The 27,161-nt window shown below is 36.0% G+C and overlaps 1 protein-coding gene across 1 annotated transcript in view; it reads left to right on the top strand.

Moving 5' to 3' along the window:
- Window positions 1-356: 356 nt before the first annotated feature.
- The window catches only part of Hacl (2-hydroxyacyl-CoA lyase), a 270,179-nt gene continuing 243,374 nt past the window's right edge, over window positions 357-27,161 (top strand). Inside the window, exons 1-5 of the mRNA XM_090403161.1 lie at window positions 357-669; window positions 10,307-10,411; window positions 21,280-21,320; window positions 24,991-25,071; window positions 25,415-25,487. Coding sequence (XP_090259287.1) covers window positions 607-669; window positions 10,307-10,411; window positions 21,280-21,320; window positions 24,991-25,071; window positions 25,415-25,487 — 363 coding nt within the window. The 5' untranslated portion in view covers window positions 357-606. The remainder of the gene's footprint in view (window positions 670-10,306; window positions 10,412-21,279; window positions 21,321-24,990; window positions 25,072-25,414; window positions 25,488-27,161) is intronic.

Raw genomic sequence — 27,161 nt, 5'->3', positions numbered from 1 at the left:
ATAATAATAATAATAATAATAAATTCGCTGTCCTCTCATTTCACAAAGGTACTAGGCGCAGCCATTTAGCCCTAGCTAATTTTTGAAGACTAGTGGACAGCTAGCCTTCATACCTAGCCAATCCTATAATAGGCTATTAATGATTTTAATAGGCACACGAGAAAGAGAGTATGGCAAACAGTTGTTGCGATCTCGTCGTCTCTAAGTATTTTAGTGATAATATGAGTTTTACTGTCAATTTGCTTGAGTTTACGTGATGAAACACCCGAATTTCCTTGAATAAAAACCTTTTTTGTTGGTGCTTCAGACCAACGAGCTCAAGCTGTGTAATCCCACTGACTTCGAAGCTAGGATTAGCTTTTATTATTAAGAAAGCGTGATTAGTATTATATATATATTGATGTTTCTAATCCGCATGGTATCTTTTGTTAGTTTACTGAACTACCACTAGGAACATTCAGGCTATTTAAAAATGTAATCGCAAAACACGTGCTTTGTAATTATGATAAGATTTCCCTGGTTGATGAGTAACCAAGAAGTGGTGGTGTGTGTTTTAGGCATGCCACTTACGTAATATTTTTAGTAATCGAATTAAATTCATTTAAAATGTCTACATTTCTCAAACAAATTAGTGGAGCTTCAGTATTAGCACACTCTCTTAAAGAACAGGTATCAAGTATTGAGGATTTTTTTTTTCTGTTCTTTACACTGTTTTATATTCTGTTGTGTTTCGGCATTTCTGGATATTTAGTTCACTAATTGTAGTAAACGGAGAGCAAATTTCCTTATTGGATATGCTCTATTTCAAAAGTATTTCGAAAATTTCATCCTAGATTTGTTTTTACAGGACCCAATAAATAAAAAAAAATTAAATTTATAAATATACTGAGCCGAAGCAAATGGTTTTCGGCGTGAGAGGCAAGTCTTAATAATGAATCGATTTTTATTAACTTGCGATTCCGAAAATTATTGTTACGCGGATGGCAGTAAACATATTACTTGTGTCTTATACCTTTTGCTTGAAGTTTTGAATCAGTATGAAGAATACTGTATTTGGTTCCCAGAGCAGAATTTCACTTGTTTGGGGAAACCCGGTGAGTGGTGGTAACACATTTAGCATGACATACCATTAATCGAATCCTGTGAGCTTTAGTAACACATTGGGTTTAATCATTTGTATATGTTCCAGATGAGTTCTGTCTTTCATGGAATTATAACACTAATTCTAAGGGCTCATTCACAATGTGAACTACAGTGATCTGTGTGTACCTTACGATGCAGTAATACTTGTTCTTTGGGTGTCACATCTAGTGATCAGATATGTGTACTGTATTTCAGGTGCTGCCTGTTCAATGTATACCATTATAATCTTATCGTTAACCATCTTGTTTTCAGCTGTTTTCATCCACTTCTGGACAAAAGCCTACCCCAAAGACCTCCATTCAGTCCTGTCCTGAGCTTTTTTATGTCACTGAGTTCTAGCTACTCTTTAATCTCATCCTCCCACTACCTACTTGGCCTTCCTGTAACTCTTTCCATCTCTGGGATGGCATTCAGATATCAGCCTTATCCATTTTTTTTTATTGCTGCTTCTTGCTGTATAATTAGCTCATTGCCATATAGATCTTTTAATGGCTTTTGTAATGTCTCTTACCCTATTCTGAGCTCTGACCCAAATATTGCACTTTCTGTCTAGAATGATAATACTGAGTAATGATCTATCCATTTTCCTCTGGGTAATCCTTAACTTGCTGGTCATTATTTTAGTCAACGGCCATATTTCAGTTTTGTATGTCATGACTGGAAGTATACAGCTATCGAACATTTTATTTAAGGTGCATATTTATTGTCTTCTGTGAACATATCGAAAAACCTTACATTTGTTTTCATAGAATATGCACCTCTCTAAATAGGAGCTTGGTATTTTTTCCATATGGTGCGTTGTGTATGTGGGGGGGGGGGGGGAAGGACGTCAACATTCATAGTTTTCCAAACTTTCCTACATGAGATTATCTTTCTCTCCTCTCCATCTGTATAATCTGTGTGTGTGTATATATATATATATATATATATATATAGGTTAAAGATACCAAGAAATTTTATATTTGGTTTAAAAAAAAAAAAAAAGAAACCTCTTTATATATATATATATATATGAAGAAGTTTCTTTTTTATTTTTAAGATGCTAGATTTAGAGATCGATATTCTCATAATGGTACAATTAAAAAATGGTTATGCTTCTATAAAATATGCAACTAATTTTATTTGATTTTTTTTAAGGTGAAGCTACCCATAGAAAGTTTGACACATGTAACAGGTTTTCTGTTATGTATGAGCTAGGTGTCCACTGGATATTTTTCAAGTCACTTTTTGCCTTTTATTGATCAGGGTGGAGGTGGTGATGACATTACCTCCACCCTGGACGTTAAAAATTATCATCATCATCATCATCAAATTCCTGCCATGTACCCTCAAGGGGTGTACAGGATATGACAGTACTACATGAAAAAAATTACATCACTATTAATTTCCTATCTACAATTTTCCTCCAAATCAGTCTGTTACTTGTCAACACTCCAACATTATCAGATTTTATATTTCTATCGTCTAAAGCACTTTGTACCTTATCAATCCACCTATATCTTGGTCTTCCTCTGGGTCGTTTTGCTGCCAACCTGGCAGAGAACACTTGTTTTGCTAATCTTTCTTCGCCCATTCTGTTTAAGTGACCATACCACCTGAGATTAGCTCTGCTAACGCATTCCTGAATGCTGACAATGTCAAGTTCTTTCCTAATATCCTCATTTTTAATATGATACTGCCATTGATGCCATCTGTTCACGCCTATAATCTTTCTCAGGACTCTCATATCTGTGGTCTCTAGTCTTTGGTCAAGTGTTTTACTTCTGACCCAGCTCTCAGATCCATAAGTTAAAACTGGTTTGAACACTGTCTTGTATACAGCTAATTTAGTGTTCCGACTAATTTCTCTCTTATTCCATATGAATTTATTCAATTGACTTCCCACCATACCAGCTTTGCTGATTCTGTTGTCTATTTCTATATTTAATTTACCATCTTCAGTAAAAATCGTGCCTAAGTAGTTGAAATGTTTTACTTGTTCCACAGGTTCTCCATTCACAACACAGTTGACATTTTCAATGATTCTGCCTATTTTCATTGTCTTTGTCTTTTTATTGCTGACCTTCATACCATATCTATTACAACAGCTATTTAATTTAGTCAGAGAATCTTGCAGACTTGTAGCGGATTTATTTAGAAGTATAACATCATCCGCATAAAGCAAAGAGCTGACATTAACATCTCCAATTTTGATATCATGTTTAATACAACTTTCCTTCATAATGTGATCCATATAGATAATGAATAACAGAGGGGATAATGTACATCCTTCTCTCACACCAGATTTAACATTAAACCATCTTCCTGTACTTCCTTCAATTCTAACTGCTGACTTACAACACAAATAAAGACTAATTATTGCTTGATATAATGCCCCATTGACACCATATAACTGCAGCGTATTGAATAGCTTCCCTCTTGGCACCTTCATATGCCTTTTCCAGATCGACAAAACTTAAATACAGATCTTTGTTATATTCCCATGCTTTCTCAACTATTTGTCGTAAAGTGAAGATCTGTTTCTGACAGCCTCTATTTGGCCTGAATCCAGCTTGTTCTTCACCAAGCTTTTCTTCCACAATTCTTCTCAACCGTTTCTCAAGTATACTTGCATAGATCTTGCCAGGAACACTCAGTAGGGAAATACCTCTGAAATTCTCACATGCAGTTTTATTTCCCTTTTTATATATGGATACTATGAGAGCTCTACTCCAATCATCGGGAATTCGTCCCTCTGTCCAGGCTTTCTGAACTATGCAGTGCAGCCACTGCAAGACTCTTATACCACCATACTTCAGCATTTCTGGTCGAATATCATCTACTCCTGCTGCCTTTCCACATTTCAAGCCTTTGATGGCTTTTTCTACTTCAAGTATGGATATGTATTCCTGACTACATGCCTGGTCAGTGTTTTTTACCACTGTGCTGTCATCACTGCTTGTTTCATTTAGCAGTTTTTCGAAGTAATTACTCCATACTTCAACGATATCCTTTTCTCCTGTTTTCATGTCACCTTTATTATCTTTAACTCCTTTTACAGCACTCTTCGTTCATTTCTAAGCTTCTTCAACAACCTCCAGAATATCTTACCACCTTCTTGATATAATGGTGTTAGTAATAACCAGTCCATGTCTTGAGCAGAAATCCAACAGGTATTTGCCATTATTATTAGCTTTGTTCTTCTCTCCAAATTTTTCCAAAATATTTTTGTATGTCTCACGATCATTTCCTACTCTGCTGTTTAGATCCCCAGCAAGGATCAACTTTTCCTTTTTCATTGTGACAGTTGCTTTTTCTAAAGCATCAAAAAATTCCTCCATTTCTACCTTAGTAGAACCTTCTGTGGGACCATAGGCACAAATAAGTCTCATTGTCCAGTTCCCCATTCTCATATTTGCCCACATTACTCTACTTGAGACTGCCTGCCATTCAAGAAGATTAGCCTCGTATTTTGTGTTGAATACTATGGCTACTCCTTCTTTTCCTTGATTGTCATTGCCTGAATATAACATTTTGTATTTATTGCTCAGAAAGATCTCACCAGTTTTGGTCTTTTTTGTTTCAGTCACCCCTATTATGTCGATCTGGTACTTATCTAATTCCTCAGCTAGCTCCATTTCTTTGCCATTCAGGCTTCTTATGTTGATAGTACCGATCTTTAACTCTGGTGATGTTGAGTTGGGGTTTATTTTCAGATTTGTTCCAGTAGCTGACTTTTCGCTGTTCGCCCTGGTTCCCTGGCAAAAACAACGGGGGCCTTGTTTAACCGGGCGACGCCCCAGCCGGCATGAAATTTTGTCATGTTGTACCATCATTCTATATTTTGGTTTAACCAATAAGAATTACAATTTGGTCGGCTAAATTCCAAATTGCCAGCCCATCCTCGTCCGTTCAGTATCCAAGTAGATAACCAACAGGGTGCACCACGGGAATGTGAGGATTGGACATTAGGTCAGAAGCCCTGGTCGGTTCTCCGCATTCCTTTAAAGGCTATGTGGAGGTCTCCTCTCAGTTATACAGCTTAGACCCTTAAGCACCCCCTGTTAAAAATAATCTACCATCTAAATTCAAAGAAGGGAACCAATATCAATGCTATATTACCTTGCAGATTTTGTGTCATAATGGTCACTGGATTGTAATGTCATGGAAGAAGAGTGGCAAGAATACCATGAGGAATAGTAATAAATCTTTTTGATTCTAAATCATTTGACGGACATGCAGGAATCAAGTACCATAATAGAATTATTTAATAAAAGGAGAGAGAGAGAAGGGAACAATATCACTGCTATATTACCTTGCAGATTTTGTGTCATAATGGTCACTGGACTGTAATGTCATGGAAGAAGATTGGCAAGAATACCATGAGGAAAAGTAATAAATCTTTTTGATTCTAAATCATTTGATGGACATGCAGGAATCAAGTACCATAATAGAATTATTTAATAAAAGGAGAGAGAGAGAAAGAAAGAAAAAGAAAAATAAGCAAAACATCTAGAGGTTTGGTGTAGGCAAGAGTTAGAGATCCGTAACCCCTTCATTGTATGTAAACAGTGATGGGGGGGGTGTTTGGTATAGTAGCAGTCCACTTAATCAGGAATCTTAAACTTATGCAGAAGAAAGTTCATAATATCATGATCTCTCAACTATCCAATCCTCAAATGAATGCACCTTCAACTAACCTCCTCTTGAATAGGTTTGTGTGTCAACTAACTTCTGATACAATATGATGCAATTCTACCTTCAGTTATCTGACTGACAAATTGCTCTCCCACTATGGTTGGATAATTGAGGGATTATTGATCAATATTTAAAAAAAAAACTTCCTAAAAATTAGAGAAAGGGCAAAGGTTATGATATTTCTTGTTGATTTTCAAGTATTGTCTGTTAAAGATTTTCTTCAGATTTTCTTAAAAAAAACTGCAGAAGAATGATTATTATTATGTGACACCTCCAAGGGATCATTGTGGAGTCACATACAACTTGCTATTGCCACTGTATCCACATATAAATAAGTAATTTTACTTGTTCTTGTAATATTTTTATTTCAGAGAAAAAGACTGTTTTTTTTAAAATGCATTTTAAAGAAGCTATTTCTAAAACAAAGCCAGCTTTTTTTAAATTTTCTTTGAAAAAGAAAGTGGGATGAATGAAATACTTGGTTACACAAATATTGCTTTCACACCTTTCTTCTAGAAGGTGCTATTGAAAGAGGAGTTGCAGGTTTAGAGTACAGTGTTGAAATGTTGAAGATATGTTTGGGAAGAGGAGAGTAAGCATATAGGCATTGAAGGAAGTATGAATGTTATTAGAGAATAAGGTAAAGAGAGGATGTGAGAGGTATAGTCATTGCTACAGAGAGCTGAGGAAAAGAGTAGTAATTGTGAATGGTATGATAGCTAGGATGCATAGAAAAGAGACTTTGGATATGTGGGCAAATGGAAGAAATTTAAGAGAAGGAGGGAGCCTTTTTATTGCATTGGGGTGGTGGTGGTGGTGTGAAACTGGGTAGTTGCTGTTGAGACAGTTCATCTAGCAATGAGAATTATTAAGAGAGACCTCCAGGGAGTCAGAGACTCATCAAGGGAGACCACATACTACACTCACCAGATATCATACTTATTCTTGAATTCATTCACGCTGCTTGAACTCACAACATCCAATGGCAGTCCATTCCAATCATGCACCACCCAATGAGAGAAAAATCTAGCCCTCGCCCCTTCTTAGCAGCATTCATTCTCAGCTCCAAAGGATACCCTCTTGTCCTTTCCCCAACATCCATAAACTGAAAAATTCCATCAATGAAAATCCTGTATGACCCTTTCAGAAGTTTGTAAGTCTCAATCATATCACCCCTCTTTTTCCTGTTTGCTAGTGTCTGCAGTCTACAAATTCTCAATCTGTTCTCATAATCAGTATTTCACAATCCCCATATCATTTTTAACACTCTCCTTTGCACTTTCTCCAGCATATTAGAATCACAATGGGAGCCAGGAGATCAGACCTGCATCCAGTAGTTCAAGACAGCGGGATGGTGATTGTATGTGCTGTTAGTCCCGATTTGTCTTCTTTTATTCTCACTGCCTTTGAAAATATACTTTTGTTTGGCTCCAGACCCACTGAATCAACGAAACTCACTGTTTCAATACAACCGAAACAGAATGTCGAGTAGTAAAGCAACAAATAAAAATGCTCTACGCAAATGATCATTTTTTTCTCAAGTGTGTTCAAAGAATTAGCTGAAATGATGAAACATCCTCTAGTGCAACAAAAAAAAGAAGGGATTTCACATTGTTTGGTCTTCATTAATTCATCATCATGCACTCGTATCCAGTAGTATACAGCAACCCTCAAACCAGCAGCCTGCATAATAACAAATGCAGGATTTCTATTGTTATTCATTTTCAAATTTTTTCCCTAGAGTTGTTAACTGTTATTACTTGCTTTCTAGTTTATTTTATTCATATAATTATCCTAATGAAGTGAAACAAAAGAATTTTCACAAAACTAATTGAAAAATAAAAATAGTTTTATTTTTCAATTAGTTATTTATTTATTTGTTAGTATTTTTTAATATTTGTTTTGTGGAAAAATTAAGGAAATATATTTCTAGCATGTCCTTTCTCCATAGAAGCCTATACAAACAACTGAATCAAATTCTTATCCTTTTTTCCCCAAAATACTGTTGGCAGTGGTATAGTTCGCCCACCGTTTGTAGGTCGCTGCTTGGCGTCTTGCCAAGAATAGTCAATTCATGCTGAAGGAGAGAAAGAAATGAAGGACGTACGAAGTGGTCGCCAACACGCGAAATCACATGCTTTATAGGTAAAATTTTCCAACTGTTATACAAGCAACATGATTAACTACAATAATCATAAAAGAGAAGTTAATTTTCCGACGTGTAATAATAAACAACTCATCCCACAATATGGACTGATTACCCTATTATCGGAATGGATTCTCCTTTTTCTGACATGCGCAGAAGTGTCGAAGGATCTCTAATCAGTGGGCGAACTATAGTAAGCAGTAGATGGTAGTGCTGTGGTATTAATAGCTGAAGAATTAAGTAGGGATAAATGGTGAGTTGAGCATAGTGCAGTAGAGTGTCTTCCTCTGATTAGACCTTGGACTTGATAATAATATACCTCTGTCTTTTGGAACAGCCTTCCCCATACTATTTTCCTGAACACACATAACCTTCAACTCTTCAAGAACCATATTAAGATGTCTTTATTCTCTCTGGTCACTTTGGTCAGGGGTCTTGACCCCTCATGTTGATATATAGTTGATATATTATATACATGGTTATTATTTTCTTTACATCCGTAGTCACAAGACTCATCATGGGATTTCAACACTGGTAGTCTATCATCCCAATCCTTAAAATCATCCAGTCAATTCACCACCCTCTCAGGCAATACATTCCATGCTCCTATCACTCTCCATGCAAAAAACTTACTACTTACCCTTTTACTCACCACCTCTTTTTGCAACTTCCAGGGATGGCCCCTTGATCTTGCTAATTTCTCTTGTTCTACCATATGAAAAATCTCAGTGTTAATACAATAATACCCCTTCAAGAGCTTAAATGTCTCAATCATATCCTCTTTTTGACTTCTATCCACCAAACTCTGCAGGCTGCTTGCCCTCAGCCTATCCTCACAATCCATACATTAAAGGGATATATCCTCCTATCCTATCTTTCTCATCCGTCTAGGACGGGTTGAGTCTTCTCCTAATGAGGGGTTACTGGCGTATTAATGCAGCTGGTTTGCCACTCCTCTGCTGTATCTCCTAAGGGCGATATTCATGACTGTATCCATGTGTTCACGGGGCCGGTTTGCCTGCTTGCGGGATGAAAAACCCCAGATAAACTGGGGGAAACGCCCTGCTGTTCTCACCCAAGACCGGCTAACTTGACTATGGCTGAGGTAGATCCTTAAGCTCCTCACATTGTCGACGGAAATCGAACCTAGGACACTCCTTCCCTAGGCATATGGTTGCAAAGCGCATAGCCATTAGGCCAACTGCTTGGACAAAGGGATATATGGAGATCTGAAAACATTTTTTTTTTAGTTATTCATGTGGGGATCCCCCCATTCCTCAGCCATCCCTTAGGAATGGTTGATTCTTCCTAGTGAGGGATTTTATGACTGTAGCTCCATGTCAGTTTGCCTGTTCCGAGGGACAAAAAACCGAAGTTTCTGGATGAAAAAACCCTCTGCCTCCATATGAGACTGGCTAACTCACCTTTAATTGAGAAAGATCAGATAAAGGTTCCTCATAACATGGACAGGAATCGAACCCAGGTCTTTTCGACCAAAGAGCTTCGTCTGTACCGACTGAGCTATGGAGGCTCTGCTGAAAACATTAATAGAATGCTACACAAATTTAACCATTATGTCACCTTCAAATTGTTGATAAAAATTAAAGAACTTATTCAACTCTTCCAGTACTCCCCCTCCCCCTTCACTTTCAGACTACTATAAGGTAACTGAATTCCATGCATCTAACTTTCTTGTATATAGGGGGGCGCCCCCCTAGTGTGTGTGTGTGTGTGTGTGTACACACACAAGTAGTTCAGATGTGAAGATACTTCACACACAAAACATTGTTTTGCTTTTAAAGGATTAAAACCAAGAATATAATTTAACATCTTTAATTTATAGTAGAACCAAGTTAAACAACTTTCAATATATTATTATTATTTGACATCTCCAGGGAGTCCAAGGACTCATCGAGGGAGAGAGGGCACCTACTCTACAACTCTGACCGCAACTATACACCAACTCCATCTACTTCCGACCACCACTGGTATTTCCACAGACAATCGCAAACATCCATGCCATGCCGGGATTCGAACCCGCAGCCTTTTGGCTGGAGAGCAGATATGTTATCCACTTAGCCAACCAGGCCAGGTCTGGATCATATATACATATGTATGTATGATCCAGAACTTGAACGTGAAAGTTGGTACTTTGAGTAATTAGTTTGATTCATTCAAAAAAAAAATTTTTTTTTTTTTTTGCCATAATGTAAGTTTAGGTATGAGGTTATGCAACATTAGGTGCTGAATCTCATGTAATGTTTAGTTGTCTGAAACTGTAGCAATATTTGACAATTTTTCTATTTTATATATGTTTATACTGTATGTATGTATATATAGGGAGTAAAGCACATATTTGGAATAGTTGGAATTCCTGTAGTGGAAGTGGCTGTTGCTGCTCAGGAAGCTGGCATCAAATTTATTGCTATGCGGAATGAACAGTCAGTAAGTAATTGAATTTCTGTGTTTCTCATTGTTTTGTTACTGTTTTCTTGAAGTACTGAAAAAAAAAAAAAAAGAAGATATACAGTAATCTCTGTTATCCAACCACAGTGAGAACAAGTTTCTGGTTGATAAAGGATATATTAGATAACAGTTATAATGATATAACAGAAGGGTCTGTTAATTGAAAGTTGGGTAATTGAACGATCGTGTAATTTATAAGAAATGTTTATTGGTATATGTTTATTTAAAAAGATACTAAGTTGCTTAGTCATGTTATTTTCAGCTTATATTCTCTCTGCTTCATTGAACACTAATCAAAGTTAAAAACTATATATTATTGTGTCCCATTCTTGTTTAAATATATATTTTCCTTATACTTTACTTTCCTTTATATATCTTATCCCTTTTCTTTGCGTATCGTCACTTCCGTACTAAAAATCTAAGCTCTGGCTCCTCTTAGTATCCTAAAACATTTATTTTTTTAAACTGCGCCATTTAGGACATTTAGTTTACAAAGAAATTTAAAACAAGAAGCAGTTCCTAAATAAGTCTAGAAGTGAAATAATCATGCAGTCGTAACCTTGATCTCGTAACTTAACCCCCCCACCGCACCTAGGTTCGTATGTTATTACAAGCGGTGCATTGAATGGCAATTACAGACAACTGAATGTTTGATAAGCAAAAGTTTATTAAACTCATAAACACAATACAGTACTTAAATTCTAAAACTTACAATTCAGTACTAAGATGATACAATGTTAATAAGATAAGCAAAATACAAAATATGAAAATTTCACATTAGCACGTGGGAAAAACTGTTATGCCTCCACAAAGGACTCTACATACACAGGATAAAGAGGCTTTCTTGTCAATAATTAAGTTGGTTTAAATCTTTCACCCTCTTAAACACAATAATATGACATAATAATTCAATTAGACACAATTGGATTACACACTTGATTTACAAGAGTTATGTGGGCTTAGCAATTCCGTTGCTACAGTGAATGCCACATTCAGTTCTTTTGACCTTTCTCAGTTAAGGGTAAATTACATATACTAGTATCAATACACACTATCGCTCGTTCAGTAACACCGATAAACTAGTTCCCTCTTTCTCTATACTATTAAGTGAACTAAAGTCCTAGTTCAACTCACATTCAAGTCCTTCAATTGCTAAGTAATATGAATTACAATTACAACCATATTAAACTAACAGAATTAACATAAAATCTTTCACAATACCGTTTGATGAAGCTCTTCTACTAGATGTTACTTGTCTGCGATTCCTGAGGAAATATTCCTTCTGTAGTGGGACATATTTGGGGTACTTCGGATCATGAGGGCCACCTCGGTTACACCATATCAGGCTTCTTCTAATGAAACACAATCTATCTGCTGTTCTGCAGTCATCAGATTCGCCATGAGAATATCCACAATTTCTATTGATGATCTCCTTCCTTTAGACCAGGGTTGGCTTAGTGTACAGTAAATATCTTTCTTCCCGACCATGTGGTGGCCTTTGTTCTCGATGGTAGGAAAACAGGACCTAAAATCCCACTTACTAATATTCCATGTTGTGGTGGATGGAGGGGGGGGGTTCCTGACCATCACTCAGGAAACTCATAAGGTAATCTCCAAACGTAAACTGACAAAAGACCCTGTGTGTGTGTGGGAGGGGGGGGGTTCCTAACCCTTTTATATTATGACCATACCTGCACTTTCTGCAATTAATTTTCTTCCCCCACGATATCATGATACGTTTCTCGGAACCAGTTAGGGTGGGGTCTTCCTACTGAAACCTACCTTTGTTGGGCCGTGTGCACGCGACTGACCCACAGCAGTGTCTAAATCGGGGACCGTGACCTTGAGCTTTACTTTGGTTTTAGTTAATTCTATGAGTCAGCTTTATCAAACTCTATAAGCTTGCCCAATTTTTCCAAGAATTAGCATAACTTACAATCTCTAGTTTCAAGTGTATAACAAGCAAGCCTTTTACATGCAAAACTTTTATAACTAAATACTGTAAATTAATTATCTTATTTTTCTAATATTATACAATCAATGTTCTCATACTAGTTAACAATTATTCTTTTCAATATATTTATTTCATTTATACCTAGATGCAAGCACTATTTTCTCATTAAGGTTTCTACTTGTTAAATTGTGATCAAGTAAATTCTCTTATGAAGTTTACAAAGATCACAAATTTAACAATATATCAAAATCTATACTCAGAAATTGTAGCTATTTGAGACCATAAATACTCATATTAATGTACTTAGCTTTTAATTGTTTCATAGGTGAAAAGGGAACATTTTTCTAATCATATGGACTTGGCATTATGTTTTCATTGTATACTGTTGCTTATTTTATGTTGTCCTGAAGATGTTATTTTGGAAGAACATGGAAGAAGCTTTTCTTCCACAATTCTTATCAATAGTTTCTCAAGTATACTTGCATAGATCTTGCCAGGAACACTCAGTAGGGAAATGCCTTTATAATTCTCACATTCAGTTTTATTTCCCTTTTTATATATGGGTACTATGAGAGCTCTACTCCAATCATTGGGAATTCGTCCCTCTGTCTAGGCTTTCTTAACTATGCATTGCTGCCACTGTAAGACGTATATAACACCATACTTCAGCATTTCTGGTCGAATATCATCTACTCCCTGCTGCCTTTCCACATTTCAAATACAAATAACAAGACTGGTTGCAAAAATGTGGTTTATTATTACAATTGTACAACATAATTGTTATCCCCCCCCCCCATCTATACACCTTTGCATACGAATTTTCCATTGTTGGGAGCAGTGCTGCAAGTCATCAGTTGTTATCTGCTTCAGTAGTGCTGCTGTTTTCTCCTTTACCTCATCCACTGACTGAAAATGGGTGCCCTTCAATGCAGACTTCAACTTTGGAAAAAGGTAAAAGTTACATGGAGCTAAGTCCAGCGAGTAAGGTGGATCGCCCAATACTGGGATCTTCTTATCAGCCAGATACTGCTTTACATATAGTGCACTGTGGGCTGGAGCATTGTCCTGATGGAGAATCCCAGTGTTGTTCTTCCACAGATCAGGTCTCTTCTTCCTCACTCGTTCTCTCAGCTTGGCCAGAACCTCAAGGTAATAATGTTGGTTAACTGTCTGACCCTCTGGTACCCATTGAACCATTACCATGCCATTGATGACAGTGGATGAGGTAAAGGAGAAAATGGCAGTGCAAGACATCAGATAACATCTGATGACTTGCAGCACTGCTTCCAACAATGGAAAATTCGTATGCAACTGTGTGTAGATAGAGGAGGGGAGTATGTTGATGGGAATAACAATTAAGTTGTGCAATTGTAATAATAAACCAAATTTTTTGCAACCAGTCTTGTTATTTAATAGCCGCGCGCGCGCGCGCGCGCGCGCGTGTGTGTGTGTGTGTGTGTGTGTCTTGTTGCCTTAATGGATCTTTATTGTTTAATAAATTTATTAAATATAATCAATTAAATGTAAATTTACAATATTTATAAACTCCTTTGCAATGTCAAGTAAGTGATATAAGCAGGCAAATATCAGAATAGTCAACTGGACAATGAGACTTGTGTGCCTATTGTCCCACAGATGGTTTTATTAAGAAAGAAGTGCAAGAATTTTTCGAGGCATTAGAGAATGCATCTAACACAGTAAAAAAAAAAAAGGAAAAAGTTGGTCCTTGTTGGATATGTAAACAGCAGAGTAGAAATGATTACCAGATATATAGAAATGTTTTTGGAAATTGGGAGAAAAGAGCAAAAGAATGTTACATACCTGCTGGGTTTCTGTTTAAGACATGAATTGGTTATTACTAACACCATGTTCCAATATAAAGAAGTGCACAAATTCACATGGAAAGAAGATGCAAGAAATAGGAAAAGTCTCATTGACTTATTGTTGATAGTGATCAACAATAATACTTACTGGATCAAGAGACACAAAGGATTTGAAATTAGAAGTGATCACCATTAATTTTTGACCAGGATAAAATTGAATTTCATATTAAAAAGGAGTATGTAAGAAAGTTTAAAAGCTAATCAAAGTTGAACAGCTTTCATAGGTGAACTGTAGACTCAATTGCACAAACATTATTCAATATAAAATGAGTTTGAAAACAACCAAATTTTGAAGATTTGGTGACAGACCCTGAAGAAAACATCGATTAATTCAGCTAAAGAAGCAATGTGATGAGATTGTCTGCAAGGATAGAAAAATCAGTACTGCATGGTGGGTTCAGGAAATTAAAGAGGCAATCAAGGAAAAAGAAGAAAGTAAGTTGAAAATTCCTGACAAGTCAGCTTGTGCTCTTGGAGAATGCAGAGAAAAATATAAGAAAGTGAAGCACTGTGTAAAACTAACCAGATAAAGGTCGTGGGAAGTCTTTGGTAAATTAGAAAATAACTTGGAAATTATATTAGAAAATATAAGACCAATACAAAACATACTAGAAAAAAAAATTACTAAAAGGATCAAAAACTGTCAGTCAGCATTATGGAACACATATTGCAAAGAATAATAGTAAAAGAATGAGTTTTAGAGAAGATAGTATTGTTAGCAGAAAACATAAAAATCATGAGGTTCATAATTTTATAAGGTCATACTTTTGATGTATTCAGTGAATATTTTAATTACAGAAGAAATAACATATTAATGGCATAAAAGGCAATAAAGATGATTATAGGAAAATCAGTTTATTGTAGTTGTACAGAATTTTTATATCCATTACTTGAAACATAGTTGTATGATTTTTAGATGATACACAGCAACATAAACAGTTTGGAGCAAGATTCTCTTCAGTAGATCATACCCTCACTATTATTCCAATAACAGAATTGTAGATGAACATCATCTTCCTGCATATCTAGCATTTGTAGATTTTGAGAAAGCATTTGTTTATAGAAATCGAAAATAAACGGTTTATAACAACAGTATATCCCAGGAACGTTCCTAACCTCAACAAATTTGGGTGCATGAAACTGCCCCAAATTTGGGAGACTTTAATTATGAGAACTTCAGCCCAACTGCCAAGACTACCAAATTAGCCTGCAAGAGGGCACCATTAGGACTTTAGGAACAATATTAGTTTCTTGCTTTCTTCCTCATTTGCTTTGTGTTAGTTCCTGAGTGCACATACCATATCTTTATGTTCCTGAAGATGGCAATGTGACGTTGCCGAAATATAGAAGTGATTCATTAAAGTTACCTTTAATTAATATACTTCATTTGCGTTGTTAATTCCGTAAACTAATTACCAGAAGGTCAGTATTAAAAAGACAAAGACAATGAAAATAGGTAGAATTGTTGAAAATGTCAACTGTGTCGTGAATGGGGAACCTGTGGAAGAAGTAAAATATTTCAGCTAATTAGGCACGATTTTTAGTGAAGATGGTAAATTAAATATAGAAATAGACAACAGAATCAACAAAGCTGGTATGGTAGGAAGTCAATTGAATAAATTTATATGGGAAATGAGTGAACACCATATAACTGTAGCATATTGATGTTGAAAGTTTATTTTTCACTTGGTTAGAGTATAATAAATTTAGTTTAATCCTTTATCCAAGTGTGAGCAAACAAAGTTTGCGCCTGAAAGTATCTTCAGGACTAGGTTAAGGTGGTACACACCAGGGCAACTCGTTGCAAAGGTGAAGCAAGCTACTAACACTCCTATCTCAGTATCTCCTATAATGCAAAACACATCTCCTTGCGGATATGTCTAATGTTATGCATTAAGGGAAGGGCCACTACCCAGACTAGTTTCGACCTTTATTGAGGTCTCTTCAGTGGGAGCCAGGCCCAAGTGGAGATATCAGGCAGAAGCATTAGCAGGTCATCTCTACCTATAGGAATTGCCAATTGGTGTGCCACCCTTTTTTAATAATTTACTCTGGATTTAGAGAAAGATGTTGAAAGTTTATTTTTCACTTGGTTAGAGTATAATATAATAAATTTAGTTTAATCCTTTATCCAAGTGTGAGCAAACAAAGTTTGCGCCTGAAAGTATCTTCAGGACTAGGTTAAGGTGGTACACACCAGGGCAACTCGTTGCAAAGGTGAAGCAAGCTACTAACACTCCTATCTCAGTATCTCCTATAATGCAAAACACATCTCCTTGCAGATATGTCTAATGTTATGCATTAAGGGAAGGGCCACTACCCAGACTAGTTTCGACCTTTATTGAGGTCTCTTCACTGGGAGCCAGGCCCAAGTGGAGATATCAGGCAGAAGCATTAGCAGGTCATCTCTACCTATAGGAATTGCCAATTGGTGTGCCACCCTTTTTTAATAATTTACTCTGGATTTAGAGAAAGATGTTGAAAGTTTATTTTTCACTTGGTTAGAGTATAATAAATTTAGTTTAATCCTTTATCCAAGTGTGAGCAAACAAAGTTTGCGCCTGAAAGTATCTTCAGGACTAGGTTAAGGTGGTACACACCAGGGCAACTCTTTGCAAAGGTGAAGCAAGCTACTAACACTCCTATCTCAGTATCTCCTATAATGCAAAACACATCTCCTTGCGGATATGTCTAATGTTATGCATTAAGGGAAGGGCCACTACCCAGACTAGTTTCGACCTTTATTGAGGTCTCTTCAGTGGGAGCCAGGCCCAAGTGGAGATATCAGGCAGAAGCATTAGCAGGTCATCTCTACCTATAGGAATTGCCAATTGGTGTGCCACCCTTTTTTAATAATTTACTCTGGATTTAGAGAAAGATGTTGAAAGTTTATTTTTCACTTGGTTAGAGTATAATAAATTTAGTTTAATCCTTTATCCAAGTGTGAGCAAACAAAGTTTGCGCCTGAAAGTATCTTCAGGACTAGGTTAAGGTGGTACACACCAGGGCAACTCGTTGCAAAGGTGAAGCAAGCTACTAACACTCCTATCTCAGTCTCTCCTATAATGCAAAACACATCTCCTTGCGGATATGTCTAATGTTATGCATTAAGGGAAGGGCCACTACACAGACTAGTTTCGACCTTTATTGAGGTCTCTTCAGTGGGAGCCAGGCCCAAGTGGAGATATCAGGCAGAAGCATTAGCAGGTCATCTCTACCTATAGGAATTGCCAATTGGTGTGCCACCCTTTTTTAATAATTTACTCTGGATTTAGAGAAAGATGTTGAAAGTTTATTTTTCACTTGGTTAGAGTATAATAAATTTAGTTTAATCCTTTATCCAAGTGTGAGCAAACAAAGTTTGCGCCTGAAAGTATCTTCAGGACTAGGTTAAGGTGGTACACACCAGGGCAACTCGTTGCAAAGGTGAAGCAAGCTACTAACACTCCTATCTCAGTATCTCCTATAATGCAAAACACATCTCCTTGCGGATATGTCTAATGTTATGCATTAAGGGAAGGGCCACTACCCAGACTAGTTTCGACCTTTATTGAGTACCACCTTAACCTAGTCCTGAAGATACTTTCAGGCGCAAACTTTGTTTGCTCACACTTGGATAAAGGATTAAACTAAATTTATTATACTCTAACCAAGTGAAAAATAAACTTTCAACATCTTTCTCTAAATCCAGAGTAAATTATTAAAAAAGGGTGGCACACCAATTGGCAATTCCTATAGGTAGAGATGACCTGCTAATGCTTCTGCCTGATATCTCCACTTGGGCCTGGCTCCCACTGAAGAGACCTCAATAAAGGTCGAAACTAGTCTGGGTAGTGGCCCTTCCCTTAATGCATAACATTAGACATATCCGCAAGGAGATGTGTTTTGCATTATAGGAGATACTGAGATAGGAGTGTTAGTAGCTTGCTTCACCTTTGCAACGAGTTGCCCTGGTGTGTACCACCTTAACCTAGTCCTGAAGATACTTTCAGGCGCAAACTTTGTTTGCTCACACTTGGATAAAGGATTAAACTAAATTTATTATGTAGCATATTGAATAGCTTCTCTCTTGGCACTTTGTCATACGTCTTTTCCAGATCGACAAAACTTAAATACAGATCTTTGTTATATTCCCATGCTTTCTCAACTGTTTGTCGTAAAGTGAAGATCTGATCCAGACAGACTCTATTTGGCCTGAATCCAGCTTGTTCTTCACCAAGCTTTTCTTCCACAGTTCTTCTCAACAGTTTCTCAAGTATACTTGCATAGATCTGCCAGGAACACTCAATAGGGAAATACCTCTGTAATTCTGACATTCAGTTTTATTTCCCTTTTTATATATGGGTACTATGAGAGCTCTACTCCAATCATTGGGAATTCGTCCCTCTGTCTAGGCTTTCTTAACTATGCATTGCTGCCACTGTAAGACGTATATAACACCATACTTCAGCATTTCTGGTCGAATATCATCTACTCCTGCTGCTTTTTCACATTTCAAGCCTTTGATGGCTTTTTCTACTTCAAGTATGGATATGTATTCCTGACTATGCCTGTTGAGTGTTTTTTTACCACTGTGCAATCACTGCTTGTTTCATTTAGATTTTTCAAAGTAATTACTCCTTACTTCAAGGATATCTTCTACTCCCATTTTCATATCACCTTTATCATCTCTAACTCCTTTTACAGCACTCTTTTCTCCATTTCTAAGCTTCAACAACCTCCAGAATATCTTACCACCTTCTTGATATTTATTTTCTATGTTCTTGCCAAAGTCCTCCCATGACTTTTGTTTAGCTAGTTTTACACAGTGTTTCGCTTTCTTACATCTGTCTCTGTATTCTCTAAGAGCAAAAGCTGACTTATTTGCCAGGATCCTTTGATATGCTTTCTTCTTTTCCTGCACTACCTCTTTAACTTCTGTGTCCACCATGGAGTTCTGATTTTTCGATCCTTGCAGACAACCTCACCACATGCCTCTCTGGCTGAATCAATCAGGGTTTTCTTCAAGGTTTGACACTGAATCTCCAAGCTATTATTCTTGTTCTCAAACTCTTTCATTTTTTCTTCAATAATCTTTGTGCATTTTAGTCTACAGTTCACATCTGAGAGCTGCTCAACTTTTATTTGCTTTAAAACTTTCTTACGTGTTATTCTTTTCAGTAAAACATTCAATTTTATCCTGCGGAAGTCTAAATAGTGATCACTTCCAATTCAAATCCTCTGTACACTCTGGTGTCCTGCACCAGTGGAAAAACATCATTATCAACAATAACATAGTCAACAAGACTTTTCTTATTCCTTGCCTCTTCTCTCCACATGAATCTGTGTACATTTTTATGTTGGAACATGGTGTTAGTAATAACCAGTCCATGTCCTGAGCAGAAATCCAACAGGTATTTGCCATTATTATTAGCTTTTTCTTTTCTCCAAATTTTCCCCAAAATATTTTTATATCTCTGACAATCATTTCCTACTCCATTTAGATCCCCAACAAGGACCAACTTTTCCATTTCATTGTGTCAGGTGCTTTTTCTAAAGCATCAAAAAATTCCTCCACTTCTACCTTAGTAGAACCTTCTGTGGGACCATAGGCAAAATAGGTCTCATTGTCCAACTCCCCATTCTGATATTAGCCCACACTACACATCACTCTACTTGAGTCTGTCTGCCATTCAAGAAGATTAGCCTTGTATTTTGTGTTGAATACTATGGCTATTCCTTCTTTTCCTTGATTGTCATTTCCTGAATATAACATTTTGTATTTATTGCTCAGAAAGATATCGCCAGTTTTTGTCTTTTTTGTGTCATTTACCCCTGTTATGTCGATCTGGTACTTATCTAATTCCTCAGCTAGCTCCATTTCATTCAGTCTTCTTATGTTGATAGTACTGATCTTTAACTCAGGTGATATTGAGTTGGAGTGTGCTTTCAGATTTGTTCCAGTAGCTGACTTTTCGCTGTTTGCCATGGTTCCCTCTCAAAAACAACAGGGGCCTTGTTTAACCGGGCAACGTCCCAGCCAGCATGAAATTTTGTCATGTTGTAGCATCATTTTTCTTTATTTTGGTTTAACCAATAAAATACAATTTGTCAGCTAAATCCCAAATTGCCAGCCCATCCTCGTTCGTTCGTTCAGTATCCAGGTAGATGTCCAATCTCTAATGTCCAATCCTCACCTTCTCGTGGTGCACCCAACAGGGTGCACCACGAGAAGGTGAGGATTGGACATTAGCATTTTTAATATATCCATCATTCCAAAATTACATATGGAATCGAGCCATAGGCAACAACTAAACAAACAGGAAAATGGGTTGTAAGAGGCCTAAAGAGTCTTGGAGAAAGGAATGCTCCACATAAAAAAAAAAAATAAATAAATAAATAAAATAATAAAAAAAAATATAGAGAAAGGAGTATTGTAAACCATATAAATTTAGATGGACTGGCACATCTACATTTATATGGTTTACTGGCATAAGCAGGTATACAGATGAAAGACTGGCAAAATTAAGCGCTTGCGTGGATACCAAGAGAAAGTTCACCTGTGAAGAAAATTAAGGAATGATCTCAACGTTTTGACAATATGGCAGACATTAGTTAAGAGTAGACAACTGGAAATCTAGGGTGGATGCCGGTATCCAGCATTGGATGAAAAGAGGCTGAAAAAGAAGCCCATTTATGGGCTTCTTTTTCAGCCTCTTACCGATATACCAAGGAGTAAGAGCCTTTCATGAGTGGGATTCACATAAAAAAAAAAAGTAAAATTAATTTAAAAATAATTGAGTATAAAGCAAAAATGCTGTGAAAGTATACATGTTCTGATGCATATTGACATAAGTTTATGAAGCAATGTGTTGTTCTGTGTTAGGATATCATAATCAAACTAGTACTGTTTATAATTCAGATTTGTATTGTTTGCAGTATTTTTTTATTTTTTTTGTTCCAAATAATAATCTGATGAAAACATTCATGTACCTTAGTACTGGTAATATATTAAACAGTTTCTTTTGTAGGCATGTTATGCTGCTGGTGCAATGGGATATTTGACCAAGAGGCAAGTCGATTTGTTTTTCATTAGATTCAGTATTCAAATAATTCTTAAAATTCCACATAATAGACATTGGAATGACTCATTATCTAAAGGCATCTTGCAAGATAATCTTTAGATAATCTTGAAGGCGCTTATGATATAAAGGAAATGGCTACATTATGATTTTGCTGGATTTTGCAAAGGCATTTGACAGAATACCACATGGAACACTGTTACACAAATTAGAACAAATGGGGATGGATATGACACTGGTTATGTGGATAAAAGGATGGCTGCTGGATAGATATTAAAAGGTAGCATATGGAGGAACAGATTTGCGGGAAAAAAATTCAGATGCAGTCAGTAGTTTTATGGGGAAAAAAAAGTGCGAAATGTTTTTTTTTTTAGATAAAATTTTGAAAATAACAACCAGTATTACAATGTAGCAACATCTCCCCCCCCCACCAACATGTTTTCTTTTACTGACTGGGGGGGAAAAAAGAAATAAAAAGTGGATAGACTTTGATTAGGGTTAAACCATCTTGGGAGGTCAAAAATTTGTATCCAAACTAACATTTTAGGTGGTAAATGGATTTTGTCGTGTGGTGAGACTATCACTCTGCTTATTGAAGTCCTGAAGTATCTTGAATAAAAATTCCATGTTCGGTCTCTAGAACTGGACCTGGTAAAAAATAAATAAAAAAATACAAAAAATATATATATGAAATGATTAACCTACATAAAGTATATGAATATATTGTAGGTTTATAGAATTCAGAAGCTTTTCATGGCTGGAAGCAACATAAAAACACTATCATCTTAGGGACAACTATATAAATTGTATGTCGGGGGGGGGGAATCTTGTCTGCATGAAACAGGTAGATTTTAAAAGCAAAGTTTCAACTGTCCCAGGTGATCAAGATTTGGAGTCAACCATATCATACCATAGTCATATAGGGATGTCATGCAATTTGTAGTAAGGGTGAGTGCAGTTAACTTTGAATACCAGAGAGAGAAGCAAGCATTATTTATAGTTATGAGATTGAAATGTGGATAAAACTGTTGAATTTGCTTAAAAAAAAAAAAGTAATAAGATATGAGGATTAAAATACAAATTTAGAGAGAAAGATAACAGGGACCTTGATAAACTAAAAGTTTTGCATTAAATGAAGTTAAAGGAAATGGATTTTCAGAAACTGGCAGATAAACAAATTAAATACATCCCTTGACATTTATTATTATTGGTATTTATTATTATAAGATTTGTGCAGGGTACTCTCATTATAGAAAATTCCAAGCAGCCAAATTAAGTGTTATAGTGAAAAGTTTGCTTTAATCTCTTTTAGAATAAGCATCAATTCTGTGGAACTTGGGCTAAAATTTTTCAATAGTCTACTATAGAGTGAGTTCATTATAATGGTGTTTGTAATAAAAAAAAATAAAAAAATTGACTTTAACATGAAAATTAATCACACACAAACATACTGATAAAATCAATGGCATAGCACAATACCTTCAGAAAAGATAGCTCTTCATTGTTTGAACAGGACTAATGAAAATCAATTCCCTGTAATCAGTACCATCAGTGTAATAAATTTTTTCAATTCAAATTGCATAACCATACATTTTGCAAGATTGGATTGACAATCATCCTTCACCGATTATGCCAATTTATTTAAATCATCCTGCAGGATATCTATACCACCTTTATCAATTATTGCCCTGTCAGTTTTGCATTAACAAACAACTTGGTTCTTTAAATCTTTCCCTGTATCCATTAATATACAAATTGAAGATCAGTGGCACCAGTGCAGAACCCTGAGCCACTCCAATACTCACCCTTATTCTCCTGGATTGCATTTCATCATATACTACTTTCTGGTGTGTGTCTTTCAGCCCAGTCCTTATCTATGCTACTAGCTTCATATCTATTTCTATTTGCTTCAACTTTTGTAATAGTTTTCCATGCAGTATTCTATCAAATGCTATTGCAATAGTCCATCATTATCATGGTGTAGCCATATTTCTTATCTAATTCTGCTTTCACTCTGTTATAAAATGTGAATAAATTGCTAAGCCTGAAATGAACAAGGAAGCCTGAATCTACCTTTTACAAAGTCATGCTGCCCACCAAAGAGTATTATATTCCTATCCACCCACTGCTGGATTTTTACCTTTAAAATTGCAACTTTTCCAATATTTTAACCACCACCACTCCTGAGATATTAATTGGTGAGTAATTTGCTAATCTGCAACAATACCAAATCTCTGGCTCCATCAATGTGGTATATAGCTGGTAATCTTTTCATCCCAAAATGCATAACCTTACACTTTGCCACATTAAACTGATATCCATTCTCCTTTGCCAGACTGCCAGTCTATCTAAATCATCCTGCAAAATTTTAGCATCTGTATTAACTTTTGCATCTCTACCCAATTTTGTATCATCAGCAAACAACTGAACAGTTAATCTCAGATCCCTTCCTATATCATTAATGTGCAAATTAAATAGTAGTGACCCAAGAACAGAACCGTGTGGCATACCACTAGTCACAGGCCTTCTTCTGGACTCTACTCCTGAATAAACTACTCCCTGATATCTCTCCATCCACCATCACCACCCTCTTATCCATTTCACCAACTTTATATACATCTCCATATGCTGCAATTTATTTCCAATAACAATAACTTGTTTTGCACTTGCCAAACTGCTGTTTATACATTTTTGCTCAGTCATCACCTATTTTCTCTAGTCTATAGCAACTCCCCCATTAAATATCTTACCCTGTCCACTTTTCCCTCACAGTGTGAGGCTCACCACACAAGGTGTGACAAATTCTCAGAATGCACATGTAAAAACTATATCTACTTGCCTGTAGACAAGTGGATATACTATCACTATCACCTTTATATATACTATCACCTTTAAAGTAATCTCCTTTTGCAGCAGTGCACTTTGTTAATGTTGCCATTGTTCGAAACATTTCTGAAACTTGTCTTCCAGAATGCTTTTGTCACTGTCACCACATGACGTTGGATATCACAAAATCTGCACCTTTTTAAGACACGTTCTTCAGTTTTGGGAACAGTCAAAAATCGCAAAGGACTAAGTTCAATGAATTTTGAGAATTGTATAGTTTTGTGATTGAGTTTTTAGCCAAAAACTTGTGGACAGCTATTGCATCATGTGAAGGGGCATTGTTATAATGGATGATCCCATTTTCTCAGTCCCAAATTGCCCATAAAAATCTTCCTCACTGTTTCTCTGGCTAAATTTAATTCTGCTATTAACCAGACACTTAATTGTCTGTCATATCAGACTAATTGCCACACGCTTCCCACATTTCACACTTTTGATTGTTCTACTGCTTTGATACACTTTTTGTGACGGACTAGCGCAACTTAATAATTTAACTCGCAAATTATACTTGACACGAAATTATATTTTTGTTTTATCTATTATCCAAGTTTTTGTTTGCTTACACATGGATAAAGGATTAAACAAAAATATAATTTCTTGTCCAGTATAATTTACTTTATAACCAAGTGAAAAACTACACAGTTTAGTTAGCAGTTAGTTTTTGCTAAACTTCTTGTCCTGTTATATACTAGAATTATCTCACAAATCTACAAAAAAATTGACTGATACTGCTTAATAATGAATTATGAAAGTTATTTTACATAACTCTTTTAGACCCGGTGTGTGCCTTGTTGTGTCGGGACCTGGTTTGCTCCATGCTTTAGGAGGAATGGCTAATGCACAGATTAATGGTTGGTAAGTTAGCTTATTCTCGTAACCACTAATAAATATGAAGTGATTTAGAAGGTGACTTTTTTTTGTCTAAGTAAATATAAGCCTTAGTAACAGATCTGTGAGTTGCAGATTATTAAAAATTTTTTAATATAAAATAAGTTAAAGTCTTATCAAACACAACAAATCGACTTTTCTATTTATTCTAAGTATGACAAAATGAAAGAGAATAAGTCTTACTACTTTATTTTATTTTCTGCAAACCGCACAATCATTTAAAACCATTATATTTACCAAAAAAATTAAAATTCATAAATTTATTGTCAAAATTAACTTTTTTTTTTTTTTTAATTTATTTTTTTTAAAGGCCAGTTATTGTAATTGGTGGTTCTTGTAAACAGGAACATGAAGGACATGGAGGATTTCAGGAATTTCCACAGGTAACTCTTTTGACAAATAATAGATAATTTTTATTTTCTTTTTCTTCTTGCTCCTTTTTCATTTGCTATTAGAAAATTAGCAGTGAATCTTTCCTATTTTACTATGCTTTATTCTCATGCAGTGGGAGTCTGCTTTCTTTTCCAAGTATTTATTTGCCTTATCTAGTAGGCTGAATACAAAGACCTGGTCATGTAATTCAGAAAATTTTCTTCTTAAACCTGCTCCACATCATACACTTCTATATCTTGTAATGAACTTTGCACTATTTTTCCCTTCAGCGATGCTTGTTAATAACTGTGCTGACTGTTTTCAGTTCCCTTGAGCTCCTAACAGTATCATGTGACTGGCCAAACAGCAGCATAACATCACTGCAACCTCTATTCATTTCTTTCCTTCCTCATGTATTGTTATTCATCACAAATATTAGTAGTTTATATTTAATTCCTTATTTTCCTCACAATTTACTTGTGTGGTGTCATTTAATGTTTACAAATTACTTTACTATTAACAAACAAAACTCAGTCTCTTCTCTTGCAAAAGAGATCTCGGCTTGCTTACCTTTACCATCAACAACAACCATGGGTTCAACGCCCCATAGGTGTCTGATACCATCTTGATATGATTCTTCCATTGCATTCTATTTTGTGCAAGATGACTCAGTTTGTGTACGGAGTTTCCGCACCATTTGACAATGTCATCATCTCATCCTCTGTTTGGTCTTCCTCTTTTGTTCTTTCCTTCAGTCTTTAATTTCCTCTCATCGTTCATTCTAAATATATGGCCAAATAGATATAGTTTCCTTTTGATTATTTTCTGGATCAGGTTTTATTTTGGTTGTATTTGTCTATAGATTTCCTCATTGTTCATTTTCTGGATCCAGCCTATTCTCAAGATCTTTATATAGCAATTCCTCTCGAATGCCAATATCTTCCTTTCAGATTCTCTCAGGAGTACCCAGGCCTCACATCCATAGAGCATGCTGCTGAAGATACAGGTTTCCACGATGCACAGTTTAGTATATATATCTTTATAGCTCGGTTCTTATATATTTTGTCCATGGCTTTTAAGATAGCTGTTGCTCTGGCTACTCTAATTTTTACCTTTTTTTTTTTTGGTTCCAAGTCATGCATAATGTGGCACCCAAGATATGTGAAGTGTTCCACATTTTCCAGTTGAAATCCTTCAATAGTAACTTTGTTCAGTAACTCCTGTAGTCCGAATATCATTGTTTTAGTTTTTTCAAAATTGACATTTAGTCCATATCTTTTTCCTTCCACGTATAGTGTTTGCAGTGTCTGCTCCAGCCTTGCTGCGTCTTCTTCAATCAGGACAACGTCTTCTGCAAAGCAGAGGAAGTTTATTCTCATGCCATTTATAGAAATGCCTCCACCTTCTTCTTTAACTTTATCTAGTGTTCTTCCCAGATGTGTGATGAAGATGATTGATGTTATTAGGTCCCCTTGTTTTATGCCTTGACTACTGGCAAACTAATCTCAAATCACACCAGCTATCCTGACTTTTGCTTGTGCTTGGCTATTTATATTTTACAACAGGCAGATCAATTTATTGTCCACACCATAGGATTCCAAGACAGTCCATGTTATATTTTGGTCAGTATTATCGAATGCATTTTGGAAGTCCACAAAACAGCAGCATATCTTTTTGTTCTTTCT

Source organism: Typopeltis vanoorti, chromosome 13 (assembly GCF_054136105.1).
Source record: "Typopeltis vanoorti isolate ZY-2024b chromosome 13, IOZ_Tvanoo_1.0, whole genome shotgun sequence".
Taxonomy (NCBI): Eukaryota; Metazoa; Arthropoda; class Arachnida; order Uropygi; family Thelyphonidae; genus Typopeltis; species Typopeltis vanoorti.
This window is presented reverse-complemented; position numbering and strand designations above follow the sequence as displayed.